The sequence below is a fragment of the Rhincodon typus genome, chromosome 23, assembly GCF_021869965.1.
Source record: "Rhincodon typus isolate 14 chromosome 23, sRhiTyp1.1, whole genome shotgun sequence".
Taxonomy (NCBI): Eukaryota; Metazoa; Chordata; class Chondrichthyes; order Orectolobiformes; family Rhincodontidae; genus Rhincodon; species Rhincodon typus.
The window spans coordinates 18,310,115-18,337,288 of NC_063354.1; the positions used below are offsets into that span (position 1 = coordinate 18,310,115).

The 27,174-nt window shown below is 41.4% G+C and overlaps 1 protein-coding gene across 1 annotated transcript in view; it reads right to left on the bottom strand.

The window, feature by feature from the left end:
* Window positions 1-27,174, bottom strand: part of bahcc1b (BAH domain and coiled-coil containing 1b) — a 133,790-nt gene that overhangs the window by 51,006 nt on the left and 55,610 nt on the right. The window contains exons 9-15 of the mRNA XM_048610840.1: window positions 19,940-20,072; window positions 16,503-16,773; window positions 14,361-14,621; window positions 12,062-12,268; window positions 9,502-9,860; window positions 5,032-5,130; window positions 1,496-1,625 (exon numbers count right to left, since the gene is read on the bottom strand). Coding sequence (XP_048466797.1) covers window positions 1,496-1,625; window positions 5,032-5,130; window positions 9,502-9,860; window positions 12,062-12,268; window positions 14,361-14,621; window positions 16,503-16,773; window positions 19,940-20,072 — 1,460 coding nt within the window. The remainder of the gene's footprint in view (window positions 1-1,495; window positions 1,626-5,031; window positions 5,131-9,501; window positions 9,861-12,061; window positions 12,269-14,360; window positions 14,622-16,502; window positions 16,774-19,939; window positions 20,073-27,174) is intronic.

Genomic DNA, 27,174 nt, shown 5'->3' on the forward strand with positions numbered 1-27,174 from the left:
GGAACATCGTTAGTCACAGGCCTCCAGTCTGAAAATCAACCCTCCACTACCACCCTGTGTTTCCTATCGTCAACTTAATTTTGTATTCAATTGGCAAGCTCACCCTGAATCCCACATGATTTAACTTTACTAATTAGTCTACCATGTGAAACCTTGTCAAAGGCTTTACTAAAATCCATGTAAACAATGTCTACTGATCAGCCTGCATCAGTCTCTTTGGTTACTTCCTCAAAAAACTTAATCAAGTTTGTAAGACACAAATTTCCTTGTAGAAAACCGAGCTGACTATCCCTAATTAGTCCTTACCTCTCCAAATGCATGTAAATCATGTCTTTCAGATTGACCTCCAACAACTTACTGACCATCGATGTCAGGCTCACAGGCCTATAGTTCCCAGGCTTCTCCTTACAGCCTTTCTTAATTAAAGACACATTATTAACCACCTTCCAGTCCTCTAGCACCACACCTGTGGTTATAGATTATACAAATATTTCTGCTAGTGGCCCTGCAATTTCTTCCCTAATTTCCTACAAAATCCTGGGATACACTTGATCGGGTCCTGGAGGTGTATCCACCCTTATGTTTCCTAAGACCTCCAGCACTTTGTCTTCTGTAACGTGAACAGTTTTCAAAACATCAATTTTTATTCACCCGAGTTCTCCAGACTCCGTTTCTTTCTCCAAAGTCAAAACTGATGCAAAATATTCCTGATTTCATACACAGAATGATCAATAACTGCATTATTTCAGTTCTCAACATATTTTTAAAATGAAAATTATGTCAAAAGCAAACAGAGGCTCCCAAAATTGAGACAAGGCCAGTGTGGTTTGACTTGCTCTTTGCAGGAGACATTGTTGAAAGTTCAAGGAAACATTTGTTACTTGTACTTCCAATAATGTAAATGTTTATTTTTGTCCATGTTTCAGCATTTTGAACTTACAGACATAATTTAGAGTAAACCTTCACTGGGGCAATGTTTAGAAATCTGATTTAATAAAGTACAAATTACGTCACACACAACAGGGTTCTGGAAATGTCCAGGAACAGAAGTGGGGTTAACTTGAGTCAACATGTTGTAAGAAACAGAGCAAGTAAAATGAAGAAAAAGTGCCTTAATAGCTTTTAGTGAAACATAGAATCTGCAAAATACATGGAACCTGCAATCAATTGTCCCTTTAAGTGGCAGTCTCTAGTGTTCTGTTGTGTGATTAGTTTGACCTTTTAACTAAAATCCCCTAAGTTGCACTAGTGTCAGAATGTTGCTATCTTTCTACAGAAGGTCCTTTGCTTCCTGATATAAACAGAATCAAACATCCAGAGACCTGTAAAATGTTTGAAACTTTCCACTTAACCAAGTTTTTAAAAGGAAGCAGTCAGATTAATCTCACCAATAGGCATCCAGTTTATACTGAACTGTTGACTTACAACTTGCTCAGTCCTAATTTTGTTTGCTTGTTATGCAGAACTCAGCAATGATTTAAAAAAAAACTCCTACCACACAATTCCGCTGAGCAGCTCACAGATGCATTTTCATCTTCCTCAGAAAAGCTGCTGTCTTCATCAAATGCAAAATCATCCTCTGCAGCAAAGCTTTCCAATAGTTTACTGACAGCTCGTCCCGTTGACTGTGTGAAAGAAGAACAAAGCACATTTAAATGTACACTTAAATTGATCGTTCCTTTCACTGTGTGGGTGTAATATTACAAGAGTGAAAATTATTACTGACAATGTCAAAGTGAAAGGTATTGCATTAAGAGTGCACCTGCCTTTGTCCTAATTTGCACCAAGTCCTGTTCACCCAGCACACCTCTGTTTGTTGACTTATATTGGCACCCAATCCAGTAAAGCATTGGTTTTGCAATTCTTACACCTTGATTTCAAATCTTTCCGTGCCCTCGCTCCCCCATCTGTAACTAAATTCAGCCCTACAATCCTACAAGATTTCTGCCCTACTCAAGTCATGGCTTCTTTAATGATTAGGGCCCGGCAATGGCACATCTGGAGGACAAGATCACACGTACATTTTGGTGATTTGGGACCCACTGGCCAATTCCTCTCAATATTCATAGAAAACATGTTAATGGCATTAATATCAAAGCTAACACAACATCAGTTGGCTAAGGTTTCCCTCAAGTTAGCATTTTCTGGCAGCTCCTGCAACTGTGTAGGCTCCAGGGACATAGGCATTCTTCTTTCCCCTGGAGGTCAAGAGTGGGGAATGGATTCTTGGTAAGTACACACTCTTTAAAAGCCACACTTACAATACCCTGCTGTCAAAGACAAAGTGCTGAAACCTCCATTACATGGTGCAGGCTGTGCACTGAGAAACTGGTCGACATTCTCAACTGTGTAACCAATAGCAACTTTTTGCATTTGATTTTCCTGTGGCTGTCATCTGATGGAGGCACAGTCAACATTCTATGTACCTACATACTACCTCTGTAAGTCTGTATTACAAACAAACAGCAATTCTACGATACCCTAGGTAAAGCTCTGAAGAACATTCCAAATGGTAGAAGGCCATTCATCCTGGGTGACTTCAGTGCACGTGTTGGGGCAATTAGTGATTGATGGTCAATGTGCCCCAGTCTTCAACGGGGTAGGCAGAGTCCATTTAGGGTACAAAGCCCAAAAAGTCATTGTCCGTTATCACTGACCTTGCCCATCATTTTCTCCATATGCCAGCTAGAGTAGAGTTGTAAGGAACAGGGTATACCTCCCTATACTTTCATAGATCTCACTAAGGCATTCAACACCATCAGAGATGCCGAGCCCACAAGATTTTGGGGATAATTAGCTGCCCACCAAAGTGCCTCAGACTAATCCATTCCTCCATGGTAACATGCACTGCACTGCACAGTTTGAGGTTCCACTTCCGACAGTGTGAAAGTGAAGAGTGGAAAGGGTATGTCATTGTCCCCAGTCTGTTAGGCATCTTCTTCTTCTTTTGCCTGACCTTTGCCTTCCCTGTAGATATGGAAGGAGTTAACTTGCTTATTAGGTCAGACAGCAGGCTCTGCAATCTGTCCAGACTGAAAGTAAAGACAAAAAGCACATCACATCCTATGAGATAACTCCTCCACACTGAAGATGCTATATTTGTCATCCACATGGAAATTCAGTCCCAGACTCATGGACTGTCTCTCTCATGCATGTAAATTGCTCCCTCTGAATTTAAACGTCAAGAAAACTTTGGTCATGGGACAAAGATTTTGCATCTCCATCCCAACTACATAAAATAACAGCCCACTGGAAGTGGTTAGCGAATACTGCTCCCTTGGTGAAGAGAATCTGCCCCCTGAAGCAAAGGTCGATAAGTGCAGAGGGAAAGCCTCTATCCCTTTGGCTGGTCCACAAACATGCATGCCCCAGGTTTATCAGGTTCCCAGTGTGTTGTTGTGTGGTTCTGAAATATGTGTAACCCACAACTTGCAAGGAAAGCAGCTCAACAATTTCCACTTTCACAGCCTGCAGTGTATTATGTGCTGATTCTGGCATCTCAAAGTCATGAATGTAATAGTCCTACACAAAGGCAGAACTCCCAAACTTGTTAGTGCTCTTCAAACAGAGGCAGCTTCAGGATTGGGCACGTCGTAGGATTGGGGATGGTACCCAGGGATTTTCTGTATGGTGAGGCAGCCAGAGCCAGGCAACCAAAAAGACACCCAAGGCTCCACTTTAAAGATGCTTGCGAGTGTGACTCCCATCGCTTATCGCTTCTGGGAGTTACTCATTGATGACAGAGGGAAATGGCAACATCTCTTGTGGACAGGCATGTACCTCCGCAATGACCAGTGGTTACAGTGGCTTGGCAATAGGCACCAAAGCCAAAGAAAAACTCCCCCAATGACATCAGGTAACTTTATGAGCAGTATTTGTGGCAAAGCCAGCCCCTCAATGATTGGTCTCTTCAGCTATTATCAAAAAAGTGTGCCACATCATCTGAGATGGTTTGTTTGTTGCGTATCCATCAAGTTTTATAGGTGGAAAGATGCTGACAATGAATAGTTTGGAGTACGGGGAACTGAAGATCTGACCTTAACTTTAAAGTTGTCAACAATGATTTCTCTTAACTGTCACAGATCAAGGTCTCATCTCCCCCCCTCCCGTTATTTTGTTCAGACAAGTATTTGCCTTTTCTCTTTAATACTGTAGATCATGTGCACAGGCCTCATCTCCGTACCCTAGATCACTCTGTCAGGGATTACACCGACCAAATCACCAAGGATTTGAATCTCTCCCGAAGGAAAAGATATACAGACAACACATTAAATTGGAGGATTTGAATTCTCCCTATTAGACAACATTAATGAACAGAATACTGTCAACTAGACTGTAAAGTGATTAAGGAGCTAGACAAGCAATTCCAAAATCAAAAACAATTTGCTATTTTTATTCTGTTATCTTGAAGCAAATTATGGGAATTGACTGCTGAGATAACTGGACTAATGCCACAATATGTGCAAAGGACACAAGAAAACTGGACAAGGTGTAGTTATTTGCAAACGTTAATCCCATTCCACACATTTCAGATTCTGCATCGAATTTTCAAAGCTGATCCTTACTAATGAGCATTTATTTCATGAAAGATTAATACATTTTCAGGAGTGGGTCCAGAATTGAAAAACTATCCTGACATCTAATATTCCCAGACATATTCTCTTTAAACACGTGCTTTTAAAACTATGCGGTGAACAAGCACTTCACTTTTTTAAAATAAATTTAAAAATTATCAATTTGAGGTGTTTTTCTCAGCATTGCATGCCAACCTTTAAAAGTTTTTGTTGATTTCAATTCAGTTCGGATCAATGAAATAGCTTGTTCAGAAACATGAAGAAGAACAATTTTCACTTTTTAGTAAGCAACTCTTTCCCCCTGTATTTATCATATTGTATTTAAAATATTTTATTTAAATAAATGGTGGCAGAAAAATGAACCAAACCCTATTTCCTGCGGGTATTCAGAATTAGTGATTCATTAACAGAGGCAGTTTGCAATTGTACAAAGATGCTGCCTCCTTCAACTCCTTACCTCTTTCACTGGCAGTTTGCTCTTTAGTTTGTTCAGTCTGTTCCGATTGTGGTCAGTGGGGTTCGCTCTTTTTTGAGAGAGGCACAGTCCACTTGATTTCTAACAAAGAGAAACAAAAGTGTTAAGTATCAGTACAGGAGAACTGGCTTCCAAGTGAAAGTTTCACTTATAGATGAGTTGTTTCAGAGTGAGACTAGGATGAGGATAGATTTTTGAGACAGACTTTACGTCAGTGCGAAAAATAATCCCTCTCCAGTTATGAGTTCCATCAGTGAACATACAGTAATTTTTGGACAATACCTAACTGATCCCTGCCCTGTTACTAAACGGAACACGGCAGTAATACAAAGACAAAACAGATCTCCTCACTCAAAGGAGTTAACAGACTGAAGTTGTTCTCTTAAGGCACATACCAATGTAGATGCTGTATTCTTCAAGTTAGTGTATGAACTAAATAAGCATTGTGACTACAAATGTAAATAGAAAATTGCAGTCCTGTGCATCTCTTTTCACATTACAGTCGACTGTTCCACAGCTGTGCTTTTGAATTGAATACTGACAAATTTCTAATTATATACGACTAGACTGCATCTGATCCTAATAAAGAGCTACAGAATGGACAAAAACAAGGAACATTCTTACGGCGTCCTAGGAAGGAAATGGTGACTTTGGAGAAATGAGCCTGAAGCCCTCCAATACTGGGGGGTTTCTCTTATGTCACATTGAGATCCACTGTCAAGTACCTGATAGAGACTGGCTGCCATGATTTGTTAAGTACCCAATTACTGTTATAGCAGGCAATGACCAGAACGCTGGAAGATATATCAGATGTTTCCAGCAGCAGTATTATTTGGATGGCAAGGCTTCCCATTTCTCCAGAGAGTTGACAATGAATATTATAGGTGGAGCACATTACAATGTATATTGTAATGTTACCCACCCCGCAACACTTGAAAGGCATTAATTAACTCAGGGCAAAACATCCACCCCCATCTGGGGGGAAAGACCTGCCTTAAAGAGCTGCTGACCAATCCGATTGTCCTCCAGCTCTGGGAGTGCTCACAGTGCCAGGTTTGAGTGTGGTCATTGCTGAGACTACAGGCTGTGCTAAAGAAGAGCTGCTAACAGGGGCCAGACTTTGATTAAATGCAGGGTATGCTTCATTGGAGCTTGGCTGCTCCAGTGAAGGGATTTCAGGGTAAAGAGGCCTGTTTTGACAGTACGAGTGCTGGCGGGATTAAAGGGTGGGGTGGGGGGGTGGGGGGGTGGTGGGGAGGTGGTGGGCTATGAGCAGGGAATCCCAAAAGGCTCCCTCACCCTGGACAAGCTCAACCAGTTAAAGACGCCAGACTACCCACTTAGAGAAGGCCTCTCTCTCTGCCACAGAAAATGGATGGGTAGGCAATGGTCAGAAAACATGCTGCATTTTAAACATGTCCCTGCCTTCAATTCTGTAAGGGGACAGCTGGGGGTGGGGGGGAGGCACAGAATCCATAAAATTCTTTCCTACATTTTTACCATAATTTGAATTGTAATCATGTACTATTTCTATACTGTCATTCAATTTTTCCCTCAGTACTCAAAGGATTACATTGACACCGGCATAATTTGGCTAGCGGTAGTTCATTTTTCCTACACTCCACAATTACCTCTTCAATCACTGAAAGTAGGACTTTGAGGGAATGGGGCTTAGGAGGTTTGCCATGTTGCATGTTAGTGTGTTTACTGAAGCACATGATGGAGTCAGTTTCGCTGATGACGGTGTGATCTGACTTGAAAGCCAAGCTGGTAAGTCTTTAAGCTACTCATATTTCTGATGGATTGCTGGGTCTTAATTTCTTGACTACAGCGATGTAAGGTGAGGGCCCAGCACCAGTGCAGCAACTAGTCCATGAAATTTCTAATTACAGCAAAATGAACAGCAAATACTACAAAGTCCATGGCAACTCTTTGAAAAGCCTCCTAATGTCAAACCCCAGACAGTGTTCACTATCCCTTGCAGCACTTGGAATAGGCTGGCTTTCTGCAATCTATCATGCTCACCAATTGAGATGTGCACTGAACTGATTTAAAGCTGCTGAGCTACAAAAAACAATTGTTTAAAAACTTATTCAACTCTGGAATAGTTGCCACTCATCAGAAAGTTGCCCGTTGAAGAGCTCAGCTTAAGTACCAAGCAGGGAACTTTGCTCTGTATCCTCGCTAAGAAACCACTGAGCTGCTTCACCTCTTCACTTTGCGCAGTAATAAAGATGCTCAGATGATCATCCAGCCCTGCACCTTGTTGTCTCGGATTCTCCAGCATCTGCAGTTCCTACTATCTCTCATGCACAGATGATATTCTGTTTATTTGGCAGGTAGGTGATCAGATCTCAATTCTATACTTTCACATTCTCTTTGGTCTACAGATGACCGATTCAATTCGGACTGCTAATTATTCAAGGGTGTAATTTTGTAACTTATTTATTTAAAATCAACATGTTACCAGTGAGCATGGAGCAAAGTTGACCACAAACATGCCAGCACATGATTCAGCTCAGGCACAGAGCAGCAGCAAGTTTTTTAAACAAGTAAATATTTTGAGAAATTGCTGAAAAATAAATTGCAGCCAACAAGAATTATGTCCACAGTCACGGATAAGACAGAAGCAGACAGACACGGAAGCCAGTCTTCCTTGCTGTAATAGGCTGCTACAAAGGACACAGTTATTATCACATCCAACAACAACAAGAAATGTATAAAATGGTCTCAAAGTATTTCATGTGGATGTCGAAACATAGAAAATAGGAGCACAGTAGGCCATTTGGCACTTCAAGTTTGCTACACCATTCAATATAATCATGGTTGATCATTCAACACAGTCGCTTTCTCCCCACACCCTTTGGTCCCTTCAATCCTAAACATTATATTTAACTTCTTCTTTCAATGTTTTGGCTTCAAATGCTTTCTGTTGCAAAGAATTCCACAGGCTCACCACTTTCTAAGTGAATTTCTCCTCATCTCAGTCCTAAATGGCTTACCTCTTATCTGTGACCTCTTTGACCGTGACCTCTGATTCTGGACTCCCTCCACCAAACTCCCCCCACCCTCAATTCCATTCATCAGGAGTATCCTTCCTGCATTTACTATGTTTGACCCTGTTAGGATTTTATAGGTTTGTATGGGATCCTCCCCCATCCTCCCCACTGCCCCCACTTATGCTTCTAAATTCCGGTTAATTTAGTCCTAAGCGATCCATAAAGGAAAACTGATGAATAAATGACAAATGGAGGCACAGGGAGAACAGACCAAAATCTTGGTCAAAGTGGGTGGAGTGGGAGGTGGAGAGGCAGAGTCATTCAGGAAGGCCTGTGGCCAGTGGGACCTCGGAGGCTGAAATCACAGCCTTTGGTGAGAGAAAGTGGAAGAAATTGTAAAATATTTTAACGTGTCTTAAAATCTACAGGGCCAATCTATCAGGATAGTGAGTTCGTTCTTGGATGGAACATTGGGGGTGAGGTGGGTCATGGTATGGTGGGGAGCGTGACCCACTTCAGGCTCCACACCACCGATACCACACTTCGAAACTGGCCTTTATTAATCTATAGCACGGAGATGTGGAAAGAGAGAACCACTGAAACTCTTGAGGTGCAGTTGTTTCATTTCTGTTGAATTGTGGGCAGTGTAGATTTAAGATTCTGGCAGTCTTCTCAGCACAGCAGACTGCTGTAGTAATACATAGTATCACACAGTAGCAGGTCTTGGGATCATGCCAGAGAGTTGCTGCACTGCTAGCCTCCGGTCATGGCTGAGCTATCACAACGAAACACAGAACTGAGGACTGCTGCTCAAACAGTGGAAGTCAGGGGAATTCAGAGCGAAATCTGTCCTGCTATTGTCGCATGTGAAATAAGAAGACTTAAAGTTTGGGGAGGGGAAGGAAGATGGAATCCAGAGCTGTGGTGTTTAAAAAGAAGAAGCGATGCTAAGTTGAATCTCTGCTGACATATTAACTAACTTATGGATTTATTTATCCTCAATGGGTGATTGATGCTGGTCAGTGATTGAGGTGCTTGTGGTGACAGAGTACTGCGCATCTCAGGAAAGGATCAAGCCTCAAAGAAACCCATCTTGCTGCGCAAAATGATTTCCTCTCATCTGACACCAAGAAACAATGCCAGCAGCTTGAGACTCGACTGTAGTTAATGGGTTCCAGTCTTTTCAGCTGAACATGGGCAACAAAGTGGCAGGGAAGCTGAAACTGGAAATATTAAAGGGACTTTAAACGCAAATTATTGGTAGCTATATCAGAACTGGGAAAAGGAGATTGCCACTTTGAAATGAAGATAAACGTGACTGAAACCTTTTGAAGTTAAACAAATTATCAGCAAAATTTTTGGAGTTAAATATTTGCGACTTCACAGCAGTTCAGGGGGAACGATGTAGGACTTTTTGTTTGGATTTGAAGGCAGCTACTTTTTCTAAACCTACCTTAAAAGTAGCTTGCAGGACTTTGCTTTTCCTGGTGACATTTTTACATCTGTTGGCAGAACCTTTCCTGGTCTGCCTTCTGGATACCAATTTTGCCGGTATAGAAGAATCACTAGGAAGTAATCTCCCATCATGCAGCAGGGGCCGCAGATCAGATTCAAAATGGCGCCAAATCGTCACCTCCGCTGGCCCCTTAGAGTTCTTCATCTTCTTATTCTTTTCCCCTGCTTTCAGTGCTTTCTTCTTTGTGGCTGGCAGCTTTTCGGTCTTTTTAACTGCATTGCTAGATTCCAGGCCATGCTTGGCCGGACGTTTTTTAATCTTCACATCTCCATCTGCGCTGGAAAATCCAAGAGTTCCTGAAAGCACAAAGAAGTGAAATTTACAATTCACACACTGGCCAATTCAAGAGGTAAAGCAGGAACTCATCAACTGCTATGATCCAAATCTGGCCCTCCCTGGTCATCAAACATGAGCAATGCCTCCAGTAACCTTTAATCATCCTGGCACTCAGCAGCAAAAACTTGAGGAGAATGACCACACACGTGCAAAGAGCTGTATATCATACTGGACTCAAGTTCTGAGAGAGTTCAATTATTACAGATACTTAGCTCAACTCTTTGAGCTTTCTGAAGACGATATGCAGGATGGGATGGGGGAATGAGTTGTTCTCGTAACAGTGGCATCTGTCAACAGTGACCACTCATGGCTACTACAGAATAAGTCTTTATTTGTAGGTGGTCCCTCTGCACAGCTGTGAAGTAAAATGAGATTTGAATAAATGAAATTCCTCTGCCATTATTTATCAGCAGCAGCAGCTCTTTGTAATATTCATTTGGAAGCGGTCCTGGGCCACGTGCCGATCATGCAAGTTTCCTATGGACATGTTTCTTTTTCCTAATAATAAAATCATAACTGGGAATGGAAATACGCACTTGTGGTTACATGTGGCAGGTGGTCCCCATTAACAGATTTTATTGCAAAGCACATTTATGAGGCTTTTGTTTGGAACTTTTACGGCTGTTTTTGACAGTTGGCTCTCATTTGAGGGTGGACGTAATACTTATTTGAATGGGCTACAAAAAATAAATTTAAAGGGGGAGACTCGCCTTCTGCCAAGCTTTTAAGAGTGAAAATGTGCACTCCGTTCATTTTGTCACTGATCTGATTAGGGAAGCAACTTTTTAAAAATTCATTCATGGGATATGAACATCACTAGCAAGGGTAGTACCTAACTGTCCATGTGATGAGCTGATCTCATGAACCACTGCAGTCCCAACTAACGTAATTGGCATTCCATCCACAACCTTAAATATTCACCCCCCCGCATCACTGGTCCACAGTGTCTAGCATCTACAACTTGCAGCATTTTGCCAAGTCTCCCCCAACAGCATGTTCCGAATCTGTGGCTTCCATTGCTTTGAAGGACATGAGCAGAAGACACTTGGGATAATCACCACCAGTAAGCAGAAGGACAGAGTTCCAGGAAATTAATCCAGCAACATTGACGAAATAGCAACATTATTCCAAGCCAAGCTGGCAAATGATTTGAAGGGGAACTTGCTGGTGGTGATTATCCCAAGTGTCTTCTGCTCATGTCCTTCAAGGTAATGGAAGCCTCAGATTTGGAACATGCTGTTGGGGGAGATTTGGCAAAATGCTGCAAGTTGTAGATGCTAGGCACTGCCGACCAGTGGTGCAGGGGGTGAATATTTAAGGTTGTGGATGGAATGCCAATCAAGCTGGCTGATTTATCCTGGATGGTGTCAGGCCTCTTGAGTGTTGTTGGGAGCTGTACCCATCTAGAAAAGTGGGAAGTATTCCATTACAATCCTGACTTGCGCTTTGCAGATGGTGGGTTGTCTTTGGGGAATCAGGAGGCGAGTGTCTCACTGCATACTTTCCAGTCTGCTCTTGTAACCTACTGCTGTCGATATGCTCTACCGTTATCTGGGTGGTTCTGGATGTCAGTCATTGCAAAGAGCATCTACAAAGGCCAGGAGAGAGCTCTGCACATCCCCCATCACCCCTGAGGCCAGGCAGACAAAGGAAAGGTGGGTACAGAAGAATTCCACAATATGCTCACAAATGAAATGATAAAAATCAAAATGTGAATGATCTCACACACACTTCAAGTCATGAACAACAACAGATTCAATAGATCAGTGCTTCATCCAATGACAAGGCCAGTGAGAAACACAGTTTTGCACATAGTCTGTCCCTCGATTAGTGATAGGAGATGTACACCAGGGAGAAATAATTCATAATCCTACAGGAGAAGGCAGAGGGGAGTAAAGCAATCTTACACAGCACAATATTTCTCAATTTCATCACCCAAGTGTTACACTCAAAATGCTGCCTACAGCACTTGGCGATGATGAAACCTGTACTATTTATTCATTGATTTATTTCATATTAAATGTACAATTATGTGAGCAATGGGAAGGTTAATGTCAAATTCAAGGGCACCATTTCAATATGTTTATTGATCCTGACTAAAGTCTTTACCATTTATGTTACTGAACTGGAATGGTCAAGCAATACCATGTATCTCACTTACCCAGGAGGCCTTGCCTTTCCTTCTTCTTCTTTGCTTTCTGATTGGCTTCCAGCTTCACAACAGAGGAAGGTGATGGACCAATGTCAGTTGCAGTGAGAGCTGTTGAGTATTCTGTGAGCAGCCCCGGGTTGGAATCTTTGATTGGCAGTTCAGTGATGGCATCACTGCCATCAGCACTGTTATAGTTGTTGTCGTCTTCACTCATGTCTGAAGCAGACAAAGATTGGGGAAAAAAATACAAGTTAGCCAAGAGGTTCGTGCAGGTGTCCATTCGATTATTCCTTAATACTTAAATCATTTGGACAAAATACAGTGTTGAAGGTGACGTTACTGCAGTAGTGTTTGTTTTGACAATGGGTCAAAGTGAAGACAAACTATTGGTTAAAAGTTCATCACTCTGCATTATCCTACAGTTGATTTTGGGTTTCAGATCATTTATCTCAAAACTGTCAATAAGACACACAATTCAAGGTTTCAGTTGTTCCTGTCTCCAGATTGGATTCTCTCATTTTGCAACAGTTTTGCCGTTGACTAAGACACACCTCACTGCAGTAGATATACAACATTATAGACTTGCTGAATGAGAGATATATTTGCTATCTCTTGCCTTGGATGTATCACTTAGGAAGAAAGGTTTAACATTTTCCATTTGGAAAGCAAGAATGTATTTATGCTGTTAAGAAACCTCTACTTTAACATAGAGTCATAGAGTTACACAGCAGGGAAACAGATCCTTCAGTCCAACTTGTACCTGCCGACCTGATATCATAAACTGATCTAGTCCCACTTGCCCACATTTGGCCCATGTCCCTCTAAACCCTTCCCATTCATGTACTCATCCAGGTGCCTTTTAAATATCGTAATTTTACCTCCCTCCACCACTTCCTCTGGCAGCTCATTCCATACACGCACCAACTTCTGCATGAAAAAATTGCCTCTCAGGTCCTATGCTCTCGGGTTTTGGACTCTCCTACCCTAGGAAAAAGACCTTGGCTGTTCACCCTAACTATGTCTCTCATGATTTTATAAACCTCTATAAGGTCACTCCTCAGTCTCTGATGCTCCAGGGAAAACAGCCCCAGTCTATTCAGCCTCTCCCTATAGCTTAAACTCTCCAACCCTGGCAACACTGTAAATCTTTTCTGAACCCTTTCAAGTTTCACAACATCCTTCCTATAGCAGGGAGACCAGAATTGAAAGCAGTATTCCAAAAATGGCCTCACCAATGTCCTGTACAGCCGCAACATGACCTCCCAACTTCTATACTCAATGCACTGACCAAGGTAAGTGTGCCAAATGCCTTCTCCATCACCCTGTCTAACTATGACTCCACTTTCAAGAAACAATGTATGTACACCCCTGGTCTCTTTGCTCAGCAACAATCCCCATTCCCCTACGATCAACTGTATACTTTCTGCCCTTTTTTTCAGGTTTGTTCAGTGCTGGAGCTGATTTCCTTGCTTTCTTGGAGCAGTAATTACTGTTTTTATAAGTTTTGCATAGTTTTTGAAACTTGAATAAAAAATCTTAGCCGGGAAAACAGTAGCCAGCCAACTGGCTTCTGAGTTCCTGTCACTGTTGCTAACCACAACAGCAACAAAGAGACACATGACTGGATAGAGATGAACTAATAGTTTCCCTCTTCATATTGAGGTTTTTTCACTCATTCTCAGTAACCTCTTGTTAGGGTCAAGCCGATATCTCGGACTCACTTGGAGATGTTAGCACTTCCAATGATGTAAACTTACTAAGCACTGACAAGTTAGTGGTACTCCAATGAAGAATTGTGCAAGGTCTCTGCATTAATCCATCAATGCCACTATAATACTGTTATAGAAAGGTCTCCTTTTTATTTCAAAAGCACATACTTTGAATTAGAGAAAAATCTTGAAAACTTGGAATCTATATTTATTACAGCAGGTAAGATTATGGGGAGACTGGTAGGGGTATAATGTGATGAAGGTACAGGGATGCAGTGTACGGAAACAGGCTGCTCACTGAGCATGACAGAACAAGTACATAAAATTAGATATGAGATTTAGGATGAAAGGCAAGACAATTTTCTGAATCAAGAGTTTTGAATCTGCACAATGCACAGCCAGAATTAATGAGTGGAGCAGATACCACACTTGAGTGTGCTTGCTGAACAAAAAGGAGGAATAAGGAATGATGTGGACCAGGTGGTCACACAGGATTAGGACTACTGCATGTGTAGAGATTAGATGTTAAGACTGAGTGGTTGAGCCACATGGTCTGTCTCCATGTTGTCATTTCTAAGTGGTTCCATGTGGTACTGTACCAGAAATCAGCTGACCAGCATCTGAAGAGAAGCCATCACTCTCTGTGGACATCCATTCCTTTTCAGTCACTAAGGCCTGAGTTTCCTGTTTCTGCTTCTTGTTGCTGGCTTTCTGCACTTTGACCCCAACAGCCCTTCTCTTCTGCTGAATTCCGGGTTTCTTTTTAATGTCAGAGTTTGTCTTCTGAGCTGCTTTACTTTTGGAAAAAGCAGTTTTACTAGTCGATAAACCATCTTCTTCTCCTGATTCCATTTTTGAGGCTGTAATTTAAAATAAAGTTGGCACCTTCAATTACCAGTTCAGTACTATGTTAGAAAGCTCGCATTCACTTACACTTTCTGCCTTACAAGACCTACTTTTAGTCAGACTTTCGTGCAAACATTTTCATTATAACTTCTTATGTGCTTATCGACAGAGGACACTGCTTAGTCAATCCTGTCTCACTGATGTTAGGTTCTCTCATGAGTCATGCCTTAGTTTTCTCTATGTCTCACACTCCCCTGTCTCCACTGCAAGGATGCTCCTTTGTTCCAACTTGCTCTACTGCTCAATATGTCTGTCAAGCTTTCTATGCAACTGTGAGGAACAGAAAATCAAAAATATTACAAACCGAATTAGGGGCTCAATGTTTGATTTTTAAAATGGGCATTAAAATCTATTTGCTTGCTCTAATCCAGGCACCCCACCCTCAAACCAGAGGACTGCTTCTTCCCCAGTGTGTGCAACATCACAGGAGACTGCCGAATAAAATTGAATACTTTACAAATCTACACCTTTAGGCAGTGATACCTGATAAACAATCAGCCTATGCCAGAGATTCGTAACAGGTAGAATTCTTGTATAAACGTCTAAATTCCCATTGGGTAAATTCCACAGTCAGTAGAAAAAAGTAACATGGCTACAAATATGCTGAGGAAAGTCTTACTGAACTGATAGTAGTACATCCAAGCTTTAGGGAAAGCAAGTCCCATACTCGAGAGGTCAGTGGTGCCCTCTGTTGGGACTGCAAATAGCCCTGAAGAGACACTCCATGGTATCCAGACTTCCCGGTGAGTTTGGGAGGGATGGCGGACACTGAAGTGGGGGAGGGGAGCATCAGACACCAGAGGCCATGTGAGTTGGCATAAAGATGTAGACGGATAGTATCATTTTGAAGGAGTGTAGTGCCCCCAATGGATACAGGACATCTCCCAAAGGAGGTCACTCACTTCATTCAGGTCTTTTAGCTGAAGGCTGAGGAAAAGTTGCCTCGCCTCCCTTGTTCCGTCTTCCTCAACTGCATGGATTATTATGACAGGCAGAAACAGGCCTTCAGCTGGCTATTTATTGGCGACTGCTGCCTTATTCACCTCCTCTCTGGCTTCATGAAACCCAAATTGTGGGGAACAGCTTGGGGTATAGCTGAGGGGTGGGCAGGAGGTGGGGTAGCCAACTCTTCAATTTTACGTGCCCTACCCTCCACCCCGAGCCTGGAAATTTGCTAGACAGGCTGTTGGGAAACTCACTTATGTTTCCAAAGGTAGCCTAAGTTCTTCAGCATCTATAAAAAATGTGTGCATAGGTGACCTAGATATAAAATTAAGCTCCTGCCATCTGTACATTTGCTCGAGAATGAATGCTTCAAAGTCATACAATTATTGCAGCATGTGGATTTGGGACAAGACCCATATAAATAGTTTGTGATCAAAATAATTTCAAAGTAGCAATAAGGACACAACATTGGCCAATGACCAGTTTGTTGCATTTGTTTGAAGGTCAGCCTTTTTGGTATTAATACCTATGTAGGACAATAGAGGTAGGCAGGAAAAAAGACATTTATCCCAATAAGCTTATTACAATTTTAAAAAAGTATGTGGAAGAGGGAAAGAATGGATGCTTTCTTACTTTTTTCCCTTTCTTCCATTTCAGTACAAATGCTATTCATTCCTCCAGTCCTAACAAAGGATTGCACTCAGAATTATTTACTTGCCTGTTCTCAAAGATTCTGATGGACCTGTTATGCATTTCTACCATTTTTGTCTCAGGTTTTCAACATTTTTTTCATATCATGAAGTGAGTGAACGTGGTTATGATGACTTGTGGACACCTTTGCTTTGCTAAAGCTCAGAACCTAATTCCAAATCTTCCAAAAGTGCACTTACCCTTTTCAGAAGTTGCTGTACTGTGCTTGGCTCTCTCTTGGCTGTGTGGGATTGAGGCAGTCTTTGCTTTTCCCAATTGTTTCTGAATCTTGCCAGGCAGGGCTGATGTTTTCCCCCTAAAATGGCTGCTGTTGGCCGATTTCAGGATGGCTGTTGTGTGTGATTTATTTGCAGCCTTACCCAGTACCTTTTGCTTTGGCCTTGAGTTGTACTTTCCCAACTTAGATGTGAGATTGGTTTGAGGACTGTCCTTTTTCGCTTTTGGTTTAATCTAAAAGAAATCCACGATACATGTGAGATTAAAAGATGCCAGCAATTTTTTTCAGATTGGTGCCTATTGCCATTGTTTAATTATTACAACACTACAGTATATCTCGTACCGATATTCCAAGTCACTAACAGTACCTCAGCTAATTAGCTCCTTCCCAAAACTGTAATGTAAACAGTTTGAAAGGCTAACCCTATTAAAATTATACTTCCTTTCTGATCTGCCTGAATGTTGCTATCAAATGAACTGCCACTGCACTGCTCATCAATATGATTTTCCATGGATTTGATGCCCATTAGGTTAGGACAGGCTTGATGGACCTATTGGTCTTTTCCTGCATCTCAATATCAAATGCTCTCGATAACTTTCTGATATAAGTGAGATGGAGGTCAAAAGATATGCAAGCATACAAATTTGGAACAGAAGTAGCTTTCTGAAACCATTTTGTGATTTTTTTAATGATTGCTGTATTTGCTGATGACACAGATATGGGTGAAAAATGAAATTGTGCGGAGGATATAAAGTGGTTACAAAGAGATATAGATATGACAAGACAATTGGACAAAGGTCCTTCCTACTTTCTGTATATTCTTCAAGGAATTTATCAGATTTTAGTTGCCTAGACCTTAGGAATGCTTCCTTTTTTTTTGACTAAGCGATAATTTCCCCTGTCATCCAAGGTTCCTGAATCCTGCCATTCCTGTCCTTCATTTTCACAGGAACATGTCTGTCCTGCACTCTAATCAACTGGCATTTAAAGGACTCCCACATGTCAGATGTGGATTTACCCTCAAACAGTCACTCCAAATCCACAATCTCGAATTCTTGCCTAATTTGATTATAATTGATCCTCCCCCAATTTAATACCTTCATCCGAGGTCCACTCTTTTCCTTATCCATAAGTTTCCGAAAACTTACGGAATTATGGTCACCATTCCCAAAATGCTCCCCCACTGAAACTTTGATCACTTGGCCGGGCTCATTTCCCAATATCAGATCCAGTATAGCCCCCTTCCTTGTTGGACTATCCACATAATGTTTCAAAAAACCTTCCTTGACACACTTAACAAATTGTTCCCCAGCCAAACCCCTGGCACTAAGGGAGTCTCAGTCAATATGGCAGAAGTTAAAATCACCCATGACAACAACCCTGTTATTTTCACACCTTTCCAGAATCTGACTACATATCTCTTCTTCTATCTCCTGTTGGCAGCTGGGAGGTCTGTAATACAATCCCAGTGTTATGACTGCACCCTTCCTATTCCTGAGCTCTACCCATAATGCCTCGCTGCAAGATCCCTCCTGGGTGTCCTCCCTCAATACAGCTGTGAAATGCTTCCTAACCAGTAATGCAACTCCCCCATGTCTTTAGCTTCCTCCTCTGTCTTGTCTAAAACATCAATATCCCAGAACATTAAGCTGCCAGTCCTGTCCCTCTTTCAACCATGTCTCTGTCATAGCAACAACCTCATAACTGTATGCATTAATCCAGGCTCTAAGTTCATCCATCTTACCTGTTATACTCCTTGCATACAGTCCAAACCTCCAGTTCTGCTGAGCTCATCAACCTCTCCCTGACTGCTCTTCCTCTTAGCTATGTTTGCCTTAATCTCAAGCTCCTCGCCAGACTCGATACTTACTGATCTGCTGCTCCAGTTCCCACCGCCCAACACACTAGCTTCCACCCTCCTGAGTGGCACTATCAAACCTCCTTGCCAGTATATGTGTTTTACTTCAGTGCCATATAATAGATTTGATTATCCCAACATAAATTTGAGGATTGAAGGATGGCATGGTTAGCACTGCTGCCTCACAGCGCCAGGGACCCGGGTTCAATCCCACCCTTGGGTAACTGTCTGTGTGGAGTTTGCACATTCTCTCCACATCTGCGTGGGTTTCCTCTGGGTGCTCTGGTTTCCTCCCACAGTCCAAAGACGTGCAGGCTATATGGATTGGCCACACTAAATTACCCTGTAGTGTCCAGGGATGTGTAGATGAGGTGGGTTATAAGGGGATGGGTCTGGGCAGGATGCTTGGAGGGTTGGTGTGGACTTGTTGGGCCAAAAGGCCTGTTTCCACACTGTAGGGATTCTATGATTTATATAAATGGTATGGCATAGCCTGGGAATCTTTTGATGACCCATGATTGTATATTCCTGAATGAACAATGAGAAATGATTACATTTTTTTCTTCTCAGTCTAGTCTTTCAAATTTCCAAAGGACTGTTTTAGACAGACCAATGGACAGAAATGAAAAATAGCTCTGTCCTTGTCCTTCACCCTGATCACCTGTCTGTTACAATTCACACTGGCTACACTGTGTTGTTACCACAACAGCGTTTGTCCTTTACATTTACTACAGCTATAGAGTATCCCTGAACCCTGTCAGACACACTCTGTTCAATGTGCCTTCCAGAGCTCAGAACGGTAAATGGTGTCTTTAAAGCTGAAGTTTGTTAATGAATTTGAAAATGAAAACAGTATATTGAAGCAAACTGTGTGAGGAAATTTTAGTGTCCAACTTTTGAAAGATCTCAGACTCAGTATTGTAATTTTTCCTAAAATCCAGCAAATCTTACAGTCACTGAAATATTTTTTCCTCTAATATCCTATGAAATCCTGTGAAAGGGTCAACTTGTGAAGGAATTTGAGTCATACATTCATTTAGTACCCCCAGGTGCTTTACTTTTGATGTAGCATCACTGTTGTGAGATGGAAGTTAGCAGGTGTGTTGTTCACTGTCCAATATTTTGCCCATGTGGCTATTTATGCAATATGCACTATAGCAAAGACCATTGGTAGGCATGATGATTGTGGAAGTGAAGTGGCTGATGAAAGTGGAGGTGGGGGAGCAGAACCAAGCCTAATCTGCTCCTCACTCAATGTTAAGAAGCATGTTCTTTCCAAAAGGAGTTGAGGATTAATTATGAGTGAATTCACTAGCTGGTTTCTCCCTTCCAAATGAGGACGCTGAATGTTTTGAAGGTACCTCTATTTCCAGGTACAAGCTGAAGCCAGGAGAAAGTGGGGAAAGAAGTTGGAGGAATGTTGCTTGGCAACGTGGTTCAGTTCTATACATGACCTTTCCTTTATGAACTGAGCCATCAAAAGAGAACGGTCCAAGCATTAAACGCATTGTTTGTTACACAGTCAAGAATGATTTACTGACCTCTGACCCGGTCTTATTTCCACTGTACTCCTGTTCCTTGCTTTCCCTCCCAGGAAGTTTGCATTTTTTCTTCTTGGGCTCCCCTTCATTCCTCAGTTCCTCACAGAGGAGGCTTAGGCCTGTCCTGATGGATCTAGAAATAAACAAAAGAAAAGGCCGCCTTCAATACTCTGCATTATCCAAGGTGATTACTGTAACAAACACATCCTGACAGGGCCACTTGGTCTTGCTGAGCAAGACTCAGTTTAAAGTGGTAATCTCTGAATCACTAATTAAACTAGATTACCACTGGACCATTCACTGCTGCTTTCGAGCATTTCAATAAATAGGTTCCTACTCCGAGTCATTCAGCATTAAGTTTCTAATTGACCACTGGCACATTAACTCTGAGGAATTTTCCATTTTCCGAGAATTAGGTGCGTTTTCCATTGATTTCTTTCTCCCTTCCCTCGCACACCCGCCCCATTTCACAAAAGTACATTGATGGATATTAAAAGACAATGAGAAAAATGTGCAGAACAGATGGTAACGACTCCACTTTCCATACATTTCAATTCCCCGCCCCCCCCCCCTACCCTTACACTGAAGGAACATATTCAATTCAAGGTCAGATGAATTGTGATGACCAAAAAAATGCTCTCTAAGCATTTGCACTCACCTCTGCTCTCAAGTTAGTTCATGCACCAGGCACTATTAAATTACCATCCTGATGCATGTGTTGCAGTTTTCTTTGAAGCAGAAAGTGACAATGGGTCAGGGGAAATAACTAGGGCAACTTACACTAACACCTTTTACTGCGAATCTACTGTAAAATCCTTGTGTGCTGTGGATTCGGAGAGTAAATGATTTTAATCTGATGTTCGGATGTGGTGCAATCAGGAAGTCAAAGCTGACCTGTTTGTTCATCCTCTGTAAGGGTTTCCTCATACTGACAGCTTGTGAAGGATCCTCAGTGTTGCTGGTGGAATCTGAGATGTGCTGCTCTGCAGTGAAACCATAGCTGCATGATCTCATCTGGATTCGATCAGAACAATCTCATAGGATAGCAGCCAACACACAAAAAAAAAATTTACTATTTTTTTCAAGATTTGGGTAGGCAAGGTCAAGGAATTGAAATGTGACCTCTTGTTATTTTGATGTTCCGTTTCAACTTTCCATCTGTTTGCTATTTGGCTCATAATTTTGTTAAAACTCCTGTTCAATCGCATCTGCTTTTTGAGCACTTTTGTAGCAAGGTTAACACACAGATTGGAAATGTCAGTGATCGCACAGGAGTAGGAAAACAGTAAAGCAAATCTCGATCATTGGGTAATGGGGAGGGAGAGGCTTTACTGCTGGTTCTCCAGTATGTGGGCATTTCACCCTGGTCTACAACACCCAGAATACTATTGTTGTGAGTAAAACTAGTTATGCAGTCAATACTGTGTGCAAACACCAAGTGCACACCCATGTATTAAATCTCCAATCTACAGGCTCATGTTCTACCTACAGCTTGAAGAAATATACATCCTCTTGGACTCCAGAAATCTACATGAAATGGTTTGATTCAAAGTGAATCATGTCGACTTACAGCTGTCTAATTCAGGTAACAGTGGCAGCACTAGAAGTTCCTATTTTAGGTGACTGTGTATAAAATTAGCTCCTCTTTCAAAATATCCAACTTAATGCTTTCAGTAGCTGGTCCAAAGAACCAAATCATCATTTGTCAAAACTCTTATTCTACACATTTTGTGCTGATGCATAGCTGTGTTAATTTTCTGATGATGCATGTGTTTTTACATATCACCTAGGATATGGGACATGGAATCAGGGCATTTGGCCCAACCAGTCCATGTCGCAGTTTATGTTCTATTCAAATATCCTCCTATCTTGCTTCATCTGAATTTAAAACCATAACACTAATCCCCATCTCTCTGATATGCTTATTTAGTTTTCTTTTAATTACTTCTGTAACATTCACTTCAATTCCTTCCTGTGGTAACAAGTTCCATATTCTCACCACTCTTCAGGTAAAAACATTCTTCTGAATTGGTTTTCTTGGTACAGAGCTAATGTGATGGTAAACATTGTCTCTGTTACCACATTCAGAAAATCATCCATAATTTTGATAACCCTATAAGGCAACCTGTCTACCTTTTGTTATGAAATAAGAGACACAGCCCCCTTATCTTTGACAAGATGTATACCCACATGCCTTTCTGGTAGCTTCTTTGCAAATCTTCTGTCCGTCCTATCCAATGCCTTTATATCCTTATTGTTTTTTTTTAAATACAGCAACCACAACTGCAGAGTGTGGTCTAATCCAGGTACCATAAAGGGTAGGTAAAACATACCTTCTTTTCAATTCTATACCTCTAGAATTAAATCCTGGTGCTTGCCCTAGTTATTCTGCGGTCACTGGAGTCTTTGTACACCAAAATCCCCAGCTAGACTTCCACAGTGTCTGCAGTGTAATTCAAATCAAACTTAGGCCAATTGAATCAGATCAGCCTAAGCATGTAGTCTGTAAAAAAAAAATCAGGTGCCAATTGAGCTTTAAAATGTTATTGGTGTTTTCTTTAATTTAATATTTCTGTTGTCAACAAACAGCAATTTAATTTGCTGTCGTTTAGAAGCAAAGTTGAATGCTTCTTGGATGCTGGATAATAGAGCTTTGCATTTCACTTTCAACAACTAGAGGACAGTTTACAGCTGTCAGCATAATTTAGGCTGCCAATCCCACAAAATGGAACCACCACAGTGACCTATCTGTGGGAATAATTCCGTATGGATATTTGAGGAACAGACCCAAATACACAAGGAAGAAATCAGAATCAGCTCACCCACTTCGGGCAAGTCAAGCCGTCTTGTAAGTGGCAGATTTTCAATGCAAAGGGTTTTGATGTTCATAATGATATGATGTGGAAGGATTAATTATATTACACAGAACAGTTAGAAATCAGCACCGTTCATTATTTTAGACTCTCACTTGTTGCCAAAGAAACTAGCAAACTCCTTGATTCGAGGTTCAACTTTCTGAGCCCTTCTTTCCATCAACATCACCTACAACTCTTTAGGGCAAATTATTGCTTAATTGAATCCCAATTGGACCAACAAAAGCGAAACTGTCTCCATAATTTCAACTTTTATTTATTTAATTTAGTGCATGAGCAGCCTGTAATCTGATTCTGAATGGAATGGGTCATGATCCTGGGTTCAAATTGCACAGTCAGCATTGGTTCTGTTAGCAAATCTCACATGACTGCTCTTACACTGACCTTAAGGCCTGTTGCCCTTTCCTGACCTTATAGCCAAGTGGCACCAATGTCCTAAATTGTTCATGCATGACAGGGAAGGAGACCACTGTTCAATGACAGGAGCACTAATAGAATTCAACAGAATAAACTTTATGCGGTTCGCATAACAAAAACAGAAAGTCGAAGGGCTAAGAAAGTGCAGTGTAACCTTTGTATCTTGTCAAGTTCTATTTAGTCAAAATCAAGCTGTTAGCTTAAGAATAATCTTTCTGAAAGTCTCACTAGCTGAAAATAAATTCTAAATAGGCATATTGCTAAGTATACGACCGTGCCTCTTCTCAAAACAGCAACAAATTATACTAGAGAATAAAACCTAATTTGTTTCCAATATGTGTGTTTATTTGCAATATGCAACAAGAAACCTATGATGAACGTCATTTATATTGGATGTTTGGTCTGCACCGTGAGTAATGAGATGTTGAGTTGACCTAATTAGATGGATAGTTAAGTGAGGCATGGAGTAGTGAGAATGGGGACCGCTTATGAGTTGATTAAGCATTTTATGGACTAAGAAAATATCACTCATGACTAAAAAGTTGCATTCTATCCTTAACTGGAGCAGGTCTCCCAGAAATGGTTTGGATAAAAATCCTGGTGGACTTGAATGTTGATTTATCTAGCCAAGTGTACAACTCATTGCATAGATTACAGTGAATAAGATTCAGCTTTTCTGACAGTTTCCATCAAATTGCACTGTACACTTAAAGTAATGACATAAATCTGGTGAAATTACCCTGTGGTTTGTTTATATACATCAATTTTTTGAAGATGCTTAATTTTGGGACAAGCTAACACTGTTCCAACAGTTCCACTTCCTAAATAAAAACCGAAAGAACTGCAGATGCTGTAAATCAGGAACAAAAACAGAAGTTGCTGGAAAAGCTCAGCGGGTCTGGCAGCACCTGAGAAGCAAAAAATCCGAGTTAACGTTTCGGGTCCAGTGACCCTTCCTCTGAACCCCTCCTCAGAGTTGTGAGGAAGGGACCCGAAATGTTAACTCTGATTTTTTTCTTCTCGGATGTTGCCAGACCTGTTAAGCTTTTCCAGCAACTTCTGTTTTTATGCCATTTACTAATCTGCCATTGTTAACTGAAAGTAAAGTTCTTGCTTACATTAGAATATTTGCCAGAAGGTTTTGTCTGTGCAATTGGTATTTTAGAAATTTCAATTTTCTGCATTCCAGATATTAAAATGCCATAATTATTTTTACTAATTCTGCCTTTTCGAACCTTGTTTGGAAATTTGAAGAAATAGCAACTCAGCCAAGAATCAGAATGCTCCTTTCAAACAACTGGCATGTCAATAACGTTTTCAGTTTACTGTACAACTACAGTGTGATACAGTTCAACCATTCACACTGCCTTTGACTTCTGCAGTGTGTACTCCAAACGAGCTTAACTTTCAGTATTTGGCATCACACTTCATACTTTGGATTACATCATGCAAAGCTGTGCCAACAGTTGAATAGAGATGTTATCACTGTGTCACTACCAACTGAAATCAGATAGTTAAATGCTTAAAATTTTGGGCCCGAGCTTCATATCAGCTGATGCCAGCATCAAGCAACAGACTGATCATATTAATGTGAAGAATATTAAAACAAATGATTATAGATTATAATCCAAGATTATATTGGAGATTATATTCTCCAAGAAAGGAGAACTGAGATAAATGTATTCCTAAAAATGGAAGCGAAGGCAGAGACCATCAACTTCTCAGTTGATCTGTTGTTCTGAAGAAGTGTTACCGGACTTGAAACGTTAACTCTGACTTTCTCCACTGATGCTGCCAGACCAGCTGAGATTGTCCAGCAATTTCTGTTTTTGTAACTTCTCAGTATATTATTGTAGGATGGATGCACACTGAAATTCCTTCCTTTTCGTTACAATAGTTCCCAGCTTACCTGCCAATTTTGAAAGGTCACCTATTGGAATATGGCTGGTTTATATGATGCTGAGGTATGGTTGATGTTACAGTACACTGGGACCCAAATCCAGTGACAAGCAAGGTAGTCCAAAAGCAGTGATGGCTCCCAAGCCAACGTGCCTTGCATTAAGGCACTAATCAATCACAGCCAGCTACACTGGGTGGAGCATATCATCAACTGTTCTACTTCAAACTCAGTTACGGCAGGGGACTCTCAGGAGGGCACTGGAAATGCTTTAAAGATGTCCTCAAGTCAGCAATGAAGGAATCAGACTTCCCTACCAACCCAAGGCAAACATAGACTTCTGACCGACCAGGCTCATGTGGGATGCACATACACATCAACAGACTCCATGGGGAATGTGGAGAGTTGAAGCCGAGATGCTGGAGGGGGTGCGCATGCCTCCAAGCAGCCCATGCACCCAACCCTTTCAGCAAAATGTGATCGCTTCTGCGGACTGTGCGTTGGACTAATCAGCCAATTCAAAATCCACTGAGTCAGAGTGAAAGCAATTCATCCTTAATCCTGAGGGGCAGGCTATGAGAAAGAGGAGAAGCACTCGGACCTGAGACACTGATTAATATGTTGGCTCCTGTTTGGCATCTCCACAGGATGAATTTTTAACCTCAGTGCCACCACTAAAAGAGCTAAGTGGAGACCAGGTGCACCTTCCCAGGAAGAAAAGGAAAGCAACCTTGGCCGATATTTGTAGATCTCCCTTATGGGACATATTGTCTTTTGGTTGGAATATAGAGAATAGAGAATGGGAGCGAATAACATACCTTCCTTACCCTGCCAAAGGGTGGAGTTAGTGTTTTATATTTACCCTTAACTCACCTACAACATATAAATGTATACTATATCCCATAAAATTATGTCTATTTTACCTCCAATTAAATATAACAAATTTAATTGTATGATTAGTATTTAGTGTAGACAATAGGGGAATTGTCAGGGAATCAGTAAGAGCTTTGTGTTGCCTCTCCTGGAAAAGGCTCAGCACATCAAGTGCCAATGAGGCACTGAACTGGTCAGCATCGCTGAGCAGCACCAGTGGGAAGGTGGTCATTGCTACTGGTAATGCACCCACCCAATGCCGCACTTCAATCAATCTGAGTCCTTACATCAGGCACCGAATACCTTTGAAGAAAGATACCCCGGGATGTTCACAAGCAATCCTGACATGCTGCGCTCATGGTCAGACTCCCACCCCCACTGGGTCCTTACTAGCAGCAGGCTGATGATCATCATCATTAATTGCCCATTTTTAGGCCTTAACGGACAGAGGGGGTCACAAGTCTCCCTATGGTGACATACTCAGGGCAGAGCTGAGAAGGTGGTCACCTGCCACACTTCCACCTGATTCAACAATCCTACTACCAAAGTTTCCAAGGCAGAGGCATTAAATTCAGCCCAAGGTTTCTATAATTACTGCTGGTAGGAGTGACTTGCTAGTTCAATCTGGTTTTTGAAACTGGTTTACGTAGAAATGAGTGAATTCTCAATACTCCACCTGTAGTAGTTCAACTTATTTATATCTGCTGTAGACATACACGGGTTTTTCAATCCATGACAACCTGGCCAGTAAAATACCTCACTGATGAGAAAAATGTGCCTAAAATTTTTACATGATGAAAGAGTACAGTGGCAGCTGGACTAGAGATCATCAAAGATACATTATTACTTTGTTGCAAACTGTTAAATTGTGAGTACAGCATTTGAAGGCACTCAGCCTGTAACCACCCGGATAAAAATCTCTGCTTTAAAGAGCGATTTAGGACTGATATGAGCTTAAACGTTTCTGTAATTTGCTTGGAAGTAGGTGGCTGACACCTGTTGAATAGAAGTCAGATTATTATCAGGCAAATAAGGCCACTTAATGATTGCATTTAACATGCAAACAATGGATAGGTAGAAGCATTAGTTAAAAGAGATAGTAGGAACTGCAGATGCTGGAGAATCCGAGACAACAAGGTGCAGGGCTGGATGAACACAGCAGGCCAAGCAGCATC